Source organism: Prionailurus viverrinus, chromosome B1 (assembly GCF_022837055.1).
Source record: "Prionailurus viverrinus isolate Anna chromosome B1, UM_Priviv_1.0, whole genome shotgun sequence".
NCBI classification, from domain to species: Eukaryota; Metazoa; Chordata; class Mammalia; order Carnivora; family Felidae; genus Prionailurus; species Prionailurus viverrinus.
In genome coordinates this window covers 186,684,146-186,697,193 of record NC_062564.1, presented here as the reverse complement: position 1 = coordinate 186,697,193, position 13,048 = coordinate 186,684,146, and the positions used below count along the sequence as shown (strand labels likewise).

The window sequence follows — 13,048 nt, the reverse complement described above, 5'->3', positions numbered from 1 at the left end:
CCCCATGTTGAGTTCATTTCCTCACCTTGTTGCCCAATTTCTACTTGCTGATGGCCTTCCTTTCTTATGCTACATTCACAACAAAAAGCAGCTCCACTATTTTGAGGCAAGATTTCTTCAAGAAAACAAGATCATCAAGAAAGATTTTCGGAGTATTAGGGACAACGTTTTACATTTAATTTTCTTGTTCCACACCACTGAGGGGATTCATTTGATAGTTGTAACCACCTAGGTAAACAAGGGAAATTGTAACCATGTTTGTATCCAATTGGCAAGCCTATAATAAATGGGTTAAAGGACACCAATTTTAAGAGCCACACCTCTGTGAATAACATCAGTGCTTAAGACTCACAGCTCTGGTCAGATGTGGCCGGGCTTGCAAAACTGAACAGTTGGGGTCGGCATGAGGGCCGAAGACAAAAGAGCTCAGCTCGCGCTACCGTTTCCACACAGCCACTCCCAGTGCACACTCATCACTTACCAAGATGTAAAGAGCACGGCTGTTCCTAGAAACTCTGCCAAATGCCAACCTGCATTCTTTACATCAGCATGGCAACTTAAGTTTCTCGTTAAGAAAACTTAATGGTCTCATTTAGGATTTTAAAAAGCACAAGATTAAACAATACCTACGCGACACTGACATCTATTTAAAACTAGATAGATGGTCACATTATAAGAAGATGCAACTGAAAAAAAATGCAACATAATACTTTGGCAAAAGGTGCCGGTTTAGGGGAAACAAATCTAAGTGCCTAGATTTTCTTAACATAATCTAAAAAAAAATAAAATAAAAATAAAAAAATTCTAGCAGATAATGTTGCCAATACTTAAAGCAGAATAAATTGTTAAGGGTAACCTAAAATATCATCTCAGCATGTAAATTATTCCATGAAAAGAACAGGAGGCATTTCCAGAAGCATCTGAACTCTTCTAAGCCACCAGCATCATTTAAGAACAGCTACCTATACAGTAAAAAGTACACAGCCTGAAAAATTCTAATCTGCCCAATTAACTCCCTTAAACTGCGTTAAGATGTATGCTTCAAAGTACATTTAAATTCCAACTACACACACCTATAAATTCCCTTTAACATTTAAATATTTGTAAAAGAGAGGGAGGAAGAGAAGACGGGAGTCCAGACATTAATGAGTACAGTATTTAATCTTTAAGTGAAAGGAAGTGATTTATCACAGGCCCTTTGATGGGTCACACCAAACACCTCATTTGCTGTTAAAAAGGTGTTTTTAACTTGTCTACTGCCTGTCACAGGAAATGGAAAGTCAAATTCACATTTTAACACACTAATTACTTTGTAGACTGCATAAACTATCCAACGCCGAGATTCTAGTAAAATGGACTAAGATCTGTAATATAACATCACTCCCTACTATCTACTTAATACAAATAATACATGTTGGTTTCAGAAGCTAGGGTGTTTCTCTTGTATAGAAAAGATCTACTAAAAATGTGGTGCAAAATCAGCCTTATGAAATAAACTTTAAGACCAGAGAAAGCTATTCATCACTCTGCCTTGTGAATGAAAACCATATACTTTTATCCCATTAGATCACACCCTGATTAACCTAACAAAGTGCCACACTATGTTCTTGAAAATACTGCTTTAATGACTACTTTATCTACGGAAGTAGGAAAGGTTGTGGAACGATGCTAAGTATGTAATCATGGTATACTTACAATTTAAAAAAATAGCCCCATGCTTGAGAAGAAGCCATAAAGAGACTAGAACAAAGATATCAAAGTGCTTTGGCTGAAATTAGTATAAATAGACTTTATTGAAGTCAGTGCCTCTGTACTGAGACAGAAGATTGTGTCTACATAAGCACAAGTTGTAACATTTCACAACTTCTAAAAGGAATGTCAACAATTACAACGATCATGCATACCATGGTCGATAATCACATTTTAGAAGCATTTTCAACCATTTCTAAAGAAATGCTTATAACATTGTTATATATAGAACTACTTTCAATAAACTGCAAAACATTGATCGACTTTTCCAGTATGAGCTACAGTGTCAACACAAAAGGGAGGCATAAATGTTTAATTTATGAAATCAGAATGGAATATTTACTGTAAAGAAAAATTAAAAAGCTTTCAAATAAAGGCCATTATTGAACCAACGTGAAGAGCACAACTTGAACTTTTGAGTTCATTCATCTTTTAAAGCTGTCCTCTGAATAACTTCAGTTCTAAGCACTGAATTCAGTACTGTGAATATTCCTTGGATTGAAGTTTGGCAATGATGCGGTCCAACTGTCTCTTTGCTTCACACTGTGGGAAATTGCTCATGTCATAATATTGAGGGGCAATTTTCACCAACCTGTCCGGAAGGGGGGGAAAAATTACCAAATTAACATTTAATTAAAGTACTGGAGTTGCTAGTAGGATAGGAATTACTCATTAATATAATGATGAACAAAGGCAAATCTACAAACCCAAATCAACATTCAAACTACAAATGCCTAACACCACTTTTAGAAATGCCTTATTTTAGTTAGCATGTTGGACTTTCCATAGACTTAAAAAAAAAAAAAAAAAAAAAAAAACCTGGAGATAAAATCTTTTAAAAACCTTTCTTTACATTAATACAAAGATATGAAAATTAGGCCACTAATCTCTTCACTTTAGAACACCGTTTTGACCAACCTCTCCAAGGTTAGAGTAACACAGGCTCTGTAGGAGAAATATCTTGGTATTCAAATGACTGGATCTTCTCAAAGTTTAATAACTATAAATATAGCTCTATACCCCAAAGAATTCCCTTGACTGAATCTTTTTTAATGTTTGGCCATACAATTTTTTCTCAACAAAGCCTTTAAGATAAAATGGTAATGTCCTACACAAGTGTCAGAAGTCATAATAAATCTGTGTAGGAAAGAAAGCAGGCTCACAGCAAGTGTCATCAACTAAAAGAAGTGTTTTCAGTCCCACCATTCCCAGCTGACGTCTCCTATCTTAAGTTATAGAATGGATTCTGGCAAACCGACCAACCAACTAACCAAAACAAAAAGCCAAACACACAAAAGGGGAAGGGTGGTAATTTTGCTTAAAATGACGACAATCAGGGGCGCCTGGGTGGCTCAGTCGGTTAAGTGTCCAGCTTCGGCTCAGGTCATGATTTCGCGGTTTGTGAGTTCGAGCCCCGCATCGGGCTCCGTGCTCACAGCTCAGAGCCTGGAGCCTGCTTTGGATTCTGTCTCCCCCTCTCTCTGCTCCTCCCCTGCTTGCACTCTGTCTGTCTCTGTCTCTCAAAAATAAATAAACATTAAGAAAAAAAAAAAAACTTTAAAAAATGATGGCAATCAGTTCCAATAACAAATTGCAAATCAAATATGCTAAGATACAACGAGATGTGTGGTTTTTAGGCTTGCTTAACTCTTTCCAAAGTATCAACATATAAATCATCAATAATTCAGAGCTAATGATAATGAAACAGAGAAAATACAAAGACTGACTGATATCTAGAGGACAGTACCAGGAGACTTGAGTCGATCACAACAGCAAGAGAAGGACTCCAAAGACCCTTGATGCTAGTCAGCTGTAATTTTGTATTTGGCTGCAAATCCCACCCACACCCATACCAACCATCCCTCTGTCATCTTAGAAAAGCAAAATCACAAGAGAGAGATCAACCATACCATTCGGTGAAAGCCCCATACCTAAACACGGAGCACACATCCTGAGCTGATGAGACCATCAAGTTCCTCGGAATCAAAGGAAGGACAAGACTGCTGCCAACGAAGTCAGACTGCATTCTGAGCAAAATACTAACAAACTCTGTTAGGACAAAGGGTGTCGCTTACCATTCTGGCTTGATATCCGTACACGTCCGGATGTAATTCTTTGTTGTAAGAACAAACTCATTGTAAAGCACCCATTCAGGCTTGTGGTCAAGAACAGTAGAGGGATGCAACTGAACCACCTGGTTATCCTTCACAGTTAAGTAATGCCCTGTTCGTTCTAAATGTGCCACCTGAAACCAAAACCCAGTAAGTTAATACAATGCTTCTGATGTGCCAGTTACAAAACAAACATGTGAAAAGCTACCTATAGGATTAGGAACAAGCAGGCCTCATCTTTTGCTTTTAATTCAATGGCTACAGATATTTTATCACTGCCTGATAAAAGCAAGGAACAGCAAACTACTGCAGGCCAAATCCAACTCACCGCCTGCATCTGTAAGGCCTATTGGCCAAAAATGGTTCATACATCTTTAAATAATTGGGGGTGGGGTAAGGAGATATGTAAAATTAAAAAGTAAAAATTATGTAATTTGCATTATGTAAATTATATACTTGTATTACAAATAAAAATTATGTAATTTGAATTTCAGGGTCCATAAGTACAGTCTGGTTGGAACCCAAGGACACTCATTTGCCCATGGCTGCTTTTGCACTGCAAGGGCAGACAGAGCTGAGCAGGTGAACAGTGACCTCATGGGCCCACAGAGCCTCATATATATACTACCTGGTCCTTCCTGCTTTAGAAGGACTAGAAAGAGTTCTTTAGTGCCAGGTAACAACTATGTATTAGATGAACAATTACCAGAAGATTCACAATTAAGAGACAAAGAAAGCAAAAAGGAGTGAAAAGCAAAAGGTAGTCTACGGGGAGGGGAGGGGAGGGGAGGGGAGGGGAGGGGAGGGGAGGGGAGGGGAGGGGAGGGGAGAGGAGAGGAGAGGAGAGGAGAGGAGAGGAGAGGAGAGGAGAGGAGAAGAGAGGAGAAGAGAAGAGAAGAGAAGAGAAGAGAAGAGAAGAGAAGAGAAGAGAAGAGAAGAGAAAGAATGGAGGGGGGAAGGTGCACGTAATTCCTTCCTGTACTTCTCTCTATAATCAAACATATTGATTGGTGGCACTTATGTAATAACTAATTAACAAACACTGAAACAGAAGACGATACACCCTTTAAAATTCTAGACCTACAGTAATATGAAGAATGTGTGTGAATAATTGACGTGAATAACTTTGAATAAATAACAGAAAATGAACTCCATTTCCTTCACTAAATATTTACTAAGCACCTGCTAGGTGCCAGGTACTATATTGCATGCCCTGTTTCTAACAAAGTTTAATCCTGAGAGAATTAGAAACCCATTATGCTTGAATATGGCTTTGCCAATCTTTTCTGAATTAGAAGCAAATCTAAGAATATGTCAAAAAGAAGCCACTGTATCCTAGTACCTATTAAATATGAAGAATAAAGAGTCTGAAGAATGAATTTTCATACCTAGCTCTATTATTTTCCTAACTCTAATCACGCAATCTTGGAAGATGTCACAATAAAAGTTCTTACTGTCACTATGATTTCAACTACAGACTATGCACCAATCAATTCTTATTTTGATTTTGCGCATTTGGGTCCGTTCTATTTATTCAGCTCATCTGGCCTTAAGGCAGGCCACATCTTGCTTAATAGACATAGCCAAAATAGAGAATGAGAAAACAACCAGGAGACAGAAGACATAATTAAAATCAATCCAATCCCAAGTAATGGATTGATTTGTTTTCAATTTTACAACCGCAGAGTTTTTTTTAAACATAATTTGTTTTAAATCCCTTAAAATAAATGTCCGCTATGTTTACCTGACAAGCTGTACTTCAGTTAGTAGAGTCCCCACTATATATATCACACTTCACACTAAATGAAACGTTTTAAATTACTTTTCATCTTATCACTTAAAATAACATTTTTGTCTTTTCCCAGCACCCGTGTCTCAGTTGTAAATACCAATAATCATTCCACAGCATTGTGAATCAAATACAGCTGTCTGAGTATCTGACTTTTAGAGTCTTTAGTTTCTACAGAGAGGAAAGTGAACTGTACTTCTGGATGCACACAGACAAATGCCTCACTTCAGCATTGTTTATACATCCCCAGTTAAGATCTAGTCACAGAAACTTTTCAATATGTTTATCAAAAGCCAAGAATTGAAATTTACATTGAAGAAATCGTTAATCCCACCTGAAAATGGCTAGCACCTCATTTGGTATTTAAAAAAAAAAAAAAAGACGGGTAATTAAAAAGTTAACTCCAAATTGATTTCTATGTAACTGGATTACTGACTTTGCTGTTTAGCAAATTAATCTGTTACTCATTAGACACATAAAATTTCTTAGCATTATCAGTTGATTCAAGAATCTGGACATAACATTTAAAATCAATAATCAGAGGCATTCTTTACCTTGTGTTTAAGGAGATTCAAAGGGCTGTTAAAGCAAACAATATTATGTAAACATTTAATTATGTATGCGTGCATTATCCACATACCTGCATAAAATACCCAGTAACCAAAGCTTTTCGTATATTGATGTAATAGTCCCTGCTTGTAAAGTCAGTACTTCGACGAGGCAAATTAAATCTGTCCATAATTCTCGACAGCTGCTGGCGTACATTATCTGCTGACATCAGGGACCTGTAGTTAATGAAGTTGTCATAACACCACTGAACCGATTCATGATCTACAAAGTTGGAGGGAGGGGGAAAGAAAGCGGACATGAATCATCCAAATAGGTATATTATCTAATTAAAAAGGCAAATCATTATTAAGTGTAAACTAAGTAATCCAAAAAGGAAAATTACCCACATCAGCGGTAAAAACAAATCAAAATTTTATCAACTTTCCCAAAAATCTGTAGTGAAGTGCAAAATCAGAAACAGCACTAAGGTTTCTGGCTAGCGGATTTTGTGACTTTGAATAAACGGATTTTGAATACACTATTTTTAATGAAGTTATTTTATCCACAAACATCCACCTGGTTGTTTCTAATACAGTCTAACAGACTGAGTTGAGGGAATTTGATAAAATGCCATCCAGGTCTTTCTCATTTTCAAAGAAAAGACAGCCTTAGATTAAGATTACCAAAAACAATTTAGAAGTTATAAAAGTGAACTCAAGTGACTACTGTGAAACCTGAAGTGTTTCGAAGTTTCACTGCAACCCATGTGCCTCTTGGTGTTGGCCAAACAAGATCTAAAGTTCGAGTGACAAATGCACTCCTTAATCCCCACCACCTACTTGTTAACTCATTCCCCCTCACCTCCCCTCTGGTAATCATCAATTTGTTCAATTAATTGAGTCTGTTTCTTGATCTGCCCCTCCCTTATTTTTTCTCCTTTGCTTATTTGTTTTGTTTCTTCAATTGCATGAGTGAAAGAAAGCATTAATGGTTTTGTCTTTCTCCAACTTCTTTCCCTTAGCATTACACTCTCTAGCTCTGTCCATGTTGTTGCAGACGACAAGATTTCATTCATTTTTCAGGTCGAATAATATTCCGCTGTGTATATATACCACCTCTTCTTCATCCATTTATCAACTGACAGACACTTGGGCTGCTTCCGTATCTTGGCTACTGTCAAGTAACGTTGCTATAAACATAGGGGTGCGTGTATCCCTATGAATAGTGATGAGCACAGGATGATGTACGGGTGTGTTGGAATTATTCACTACATTATACACCTGAACTAATGTAACAACGTCAACTAACTGGAATTAAAATAAAAACTTACAATCAAATAAAGAGCTGTACTATAGAAGTAAAAAAAATTAAAATACAAGTGATATAGTTTATAAGGACGTCTGGAATCCCCACTCATGTTTAATAAACAAGGCTTATTAATTAGTATTAATAAACAAAGCTGAACACTTCAAATAATTTCAATCCAGGTATTTATTTATTATCAAAGGGTATCTCTCCACTGATGACTCCTTGACAAGCTTCCAACCAATCCACTGTCTTCTCATCTAATCAAAGAGCTCAAACTGCAGCATAATATATTATACAGTGACATTTTTATGTCCCAGAGAGTCACAATGGAAAACTTCATTATTTACTTCAGAGGCCTTTTGATAAATAAACCTAAGAGGGTTACTGTGAAATGGGGGTGGGGGGTGGGGGTGGGGGGTGGGGGGTGTGTTCCTTAAAAATCAAAACTGTTGATCCTTCCTACCGTTTCTGTAATGTACATTAATCTTTGGCACTTTCTTTTCTCCTTAGTTCTAGGATTCTACCAATTATACAATATTTTCTTAACTGCTTTTCAAAAAACAACGAATATATATTAATAAATGTTTGCCCATTACAAAATGCAGCCACAATTCAGAAAGGGTGGGTGGGTAGGTGGGGTAGTAAACGATCTTTCAATTGAAGAACTGATGTGTTCAAGACGATTAATTCACCCATCTAGAATGAGAAGCAGTATCCATCTGAACTTACTGACATTTAAACAAAGCACCAAATATCTTCCAGAGAGAAGACAAAGAAAGAAAGTATGCTTTAGAGGTATTCTTGCTTATGCTGCTGTAATGTACTGAGCTGAAAAGCAATGGTAATGTCCAAACTGAGACAATAAAAAAGGGGGCCTTTTGAAAAAGGAAGTTGATGTGCAGACCCTGACCACGAGTATAGCTTTCTGCAGTTCTAAATTTCAGAATTCATACCCTAAAGGGTAACAAAATGGCAATTCAAGTTGTCAATAAACAAATACTATCTGTATTTTCTAAATTTGTGAGAAATAATTTGATAAATAAAGCCTACAAATGGAAACATATTCTTAAAATAATGCTAGTTACAAATTTCTTACCAATCCAGTAAGCTACTTTTAAGATCTAAAATCCAATCACTTCAGAGTGAAATCATATATACACATACAGAAATCAAGGTGTTGCAAATTAACTTAAATCCCCTTGTTTCTATTTCAACAGTATTAAGATGAATTTTAGCTGCACTGTATAATCAACCATTGTCTGTAATGAAAGGATTCCTCTTGACTAATACCTGAAACACAGTTGCTATTTTTCAAACATACTTGTTTTAATTAAAACATAGCATCACTTAAAAATTAATGAAAATATTCCAAACTCAACAAATGGATATGAAATGTCCAAGTATTATAAGGAGATCTCAAAGTCTGACACTATTTTTTTAATGGCTCTCCTTATTTGAAAATAGGTCAGTAATTAAAGGCTGAATCCTTTGGAGACACTTACCAAGTGTTCAGTCATTCTGTTGCCTTTGACCTTATTTATTAAGACCAGCATATACCACAAAAGGTCTAAAACCACCCAACAGCTTACCATCCCTATGGCAGTGAGAAGCACGTAGTAGACAAGCATCAAGTATGTAGTTAAGTGGATGCTATCAGTCTCACTCACGATACTCCCTCCACTAATCGTACTGAAGGGGAGGGCGGGGGGGGGGGGGGGGGGGGGGGCAGCGGCAGGTAGCCTAAGTGGCTCAGTCAGTTAAGGGTTCCACTCTTGATTTCTACTCAGGTCATGATGTCATGGTTCTTGAGTTCCACCCACATGTTGGGCTCTGTGTTGACCCTCCAGAGCCTGCTTGGGATTCTCTCTCTCTGCCCCTCCCCCACAAGTGCTCACTCTCTCTAGAAATGGAAAATTAAAAAAAAAAAAAAAAAAAAGGTAGGATAAAACTTTTATAGATACCTACTGTACAATATTTTCATAGAAAGCCCCCAACTGCCAACATGTAAAGATAAGCATTATTTAGTAACTTTATCATTTGAAGTATTAAACTTCTGAATTATTACATTCATATTTAAAATCCAAATGCATAGTTCTATTATCAATCGAAACTTTAATTTTTTTTAATGTTTATTTGTTTTTTAGAGAGAGAGAGAGAGAGAGAGAGAGAGAGAGAGAGAGAGAGTGAGTGAGTAGGGAAGGGTCAGAGACAGAGGGAGAGAGTGACAGAATCCAAAGGAGGTTCCAGGCTCTGAGCTGTCAGCACAGAGCCCGACGTGGGACTCGAACTCACGAACCACGAGATCATGACCGGAGGTGAAGTTGGACGCTTAACCAACTGAGCCACCCAGGCGCCCTAAACTTTATTTTCAGAGCAAATTATGAAATCCAAATACGCTGACTGCTGTGCCAATTATCAAAACTTACAGAACAAAATAACACAATCTCCTAATTTCAAAGAACATTCAAATGTCTTGTGAGACCATACGGTAAAAACCTGTGCTGCTCCTTTAGACATCTTTTAAATCCCACTTAAAACAGTATCTTAATGATACCAAAGGATTATGACAGGCAAGATGGATATGAATCTGCTCCTTCTGACGGGACAGGAGCCTTCCTTTCCAAGGCCCTCCCCCCTCCACCTCTTCTCATCGTCCGTCCACAGGTTATGTGTCTGGTGGTCGCCCAGCATCAACCACCACGGTACACTTTGACACACAAAGGAATACAGAGTATTTCTTGGATGACCTACCCCCGGAATAAAATCTTTAAACATGATGCATTATCAATACTTTGCACATGAGAGGGATAAATGTTCTGAAGTAAACTGTATACTGGCCTTCATCTTTTTTTTCCCCCCTTTTTTAAACAGATTATTTATCAATTCTAGTCAACTCCTACCTGCACAGACGTGCAGGACTTTGGCAGCTCTGCTCTTTGCTCCACTCACGGGCTCTCCAGCACTTTTAGACTCTGACATAAATAAATTCACCCCCACCCCAAAGGAGATGTGCCAAAATCAACACACTATTTTAGGCGTATACAGAGATTTTTATGAGATAACAATGAGTTGCAAAGAAAACCAGAGGTGAAAAATTTATCAAGGCTATAAATTAGGGAACCATTTTCTTAACAGCAGAAAACACAGACTTAACAGTGATTGTGAACCCCAGTTTTGGTAAAGGGTGATGATGTAAAGCTACCATTCTTTGATTGCATGTCACCCAACAGGTAAACTGATACATAAATATCAAACATTTTCACAACCTGTTTCAATTTTTTCTGCATTTTTTTCTTTAACTTTCTAATTTTTATAAATGGTCGATTCCAACAACAGTATCAGGCAGTAACTTGATTACCGCATTTCCTTGTTTTCAAACAACTGGAAAATGTTTTTCACGTCACTAAATACTCTCTGAAAACATGATTTAAAGTTAGAACAACACTTTACCATGTGGCTATAGCGTAAATCACTGAACTATCTTTCTACTCATGGGCAATTTAGATAGTCCCCCCCTTTTTTTTACTATCATAAATAATTCTGAGGTGAAGTCATTAACTATATCTGTGTCCACAGGATACTGAAAGGTAATTGCACAGATTATTTCTGGGTCAAACGGTATGAACTTGTTAAGGTTCTTGATGACATAAAATATGCTTTTCATAAAGACAACATCAACTTCTATTCCCAGCTCCAGTGAAGGACTGTTCCACTAAACCCACTCCTACACACCTGAGAGCTATTTTTCTATAACCTCCTTTCTGTAACCAATTTTATAGGTGAGAAAATGGTACCTCTCAATAATAATGGCTCTTCTTGAACTGCAAGTAAAGTTGACTTTTCCCCCCGCTTATAGACCACTTGTACCTGACTGAGAATGATCATTCACATCTGCAGCCCAGTCTTCTGTTTTGTCAGTTTTATATTTATTTAAGAGCTATTCATTAGTAAAATTATTAAGCAGTAAAGATTCTATAAATAATACAAAATTACAAAAATACAAACGGTATGAAAATAAACAGTAAAAGAAAGTATATAAAATGTCTGTGTTAATAGTAAATTTTATACTGATATTTTGTTTTTACTGTCCTGTATTTTCCAGCTTTCTATAATCGGTGCTTTTCCCCTGATTACAAGTGCAAACAACTTTGAAAAAGATAGACAATTTCTATTTTAAATGCTAGTCAGGAGTTTTTCCTAAAGTACCTCTGGGTTTCTAATGTAAAGTTGTCACGGATAATAAATGAAAGTGAGATGAAGAAACATCTTATGCGCTGCAAGTGACATTTAGACAAAAGAGTGCCTTCAATCTAATTTACACTTACTTTGTTTAAAAGCGTGGTAGACGTTCAGCAGTGTCAGATGATCTCCATCTATGTGGGCAAATCTCATCTTGGCTTCATCTGCGGCTTTCTTGGCCTCCGTGGGGCGAACAAAACACTGTGGGACTAAACAAGGTTGGTATGGGCCCAACACAAACGCCCATATCGATGAGTCACGCATTCACAGATAGAGGAACAAGGCCTAGCTAGGTCAGTTCACAGAGCATAGGGCAGGGCAGGATGGCCTCCAACTGCATCTTGGACTGTTTACTACCTTGATTTGGTACATCAACACCTAACCACATCTGTAAGACAAGAGGGTTTCAAAGCTACAGAGTACCTGATTATTTTAACTAGATCTAAAAGTAGGCATCAAAACAGCTATTCTGAAGGCCATCAAGATACTAGAGATAGAAAGCTCAACTTAGTTCAAAAACCAGTGCCGATAGCTCTACCAATAACCAGAATTATGGTGTCAATAGCCTTTAAGCTAAATGTAATTTTTCAAAAGGCCATCCGTCGAATCCACTGAGTGGCTAGGGAAGTTACGAAGCTCTATTTGCCCACTGCAGGGCTAAAAACAACTTTCTAACCGATCTACTGGCACGTTTCTACTGTAATTTTTTCCCTAGTGCTGTGGCTGTTACCAACTGGTGGGTATCACTATTAGCACCGGTGAGCAGAAGCATAGGTAAACATAAAAAATATCATGAAATCTTGGGTTTTGAGGATAGCAGTAGTGGTGGAAGGTTAAACCGCCTTTGAATTAAGAAAATTCAAAAAGGCTGGGGAGATTCAGCCTAGTTTTCCAGCATTTTAATAAAAAGATTAGAGAATGACGTCCCAAGTTTAAAAAAAAAAAAACTGTTATTTGAATCAAAACCTCAATATAAAAAGCAAAATCCAGTATTTAAAAAGTTGACAATTAGTCTGAAACAGTCATTATTTCAAGGGTCATCAAAATAGGTAACTACAGTATTTGTTTAGAGCCTTGATGTTATTTCACATAAATTTTTAAGTTGTTACAAAGCGTGCACTACATTTTTAAAATACAACTTTCCTTAATTCACTTTAGCAATTCCATAGTCATAAAAGCAATATGAAAATAAAAATACTTAACAGCTTGGGACTTTTGTCAACACATTTTTTTAAAGCTCTTAAAACCGTGTCAATATAAAAAAGTATAAATGATCAGTCCAGATAGAAGATAATGGGAATAA

At 37.0% G+C, this 13,048-nt stretch overlaps 1 protein-coding gene across 2 annotated transcripts in view; it reads right to left on the bottom strand.

Moving 5' to 3' along the window:
- Positions 1-1,774: 1,774 nt before the first annotated feature.
- The window catches only part of DHX15 (DEAH-box helicase 15), a 62,032-nt gene continuing 50,758 nt past the window's right edge, over positions 1,775-13,048 (bottom strand). For both annotated transcript variants that reach the window (XM_047854770.1, XM_047854771.1), the window contains 4 exons: positions 11,832-11,954; positions 6,290-6,480; positions 3,825-3,994; positions 1,775-2,341 (listed from right to left, as the gene is read on the bottom strand). In XM_047854770.1, the coding sequence (XP_047710726.1) occupies positions 2,224-2,341; positions 3,825-3,994; positions 6,290-6,480; positions 11,832-11,954 (602 nt within the window). In that variant the 3' untranslated portion in view covers positions 1,775-2,223. The remainder of the gene's footprint in view (positions 2,342-3,824; positions 3,995-6,289; positions 6,481-11,831; positions 11,955-13,048) is intronic.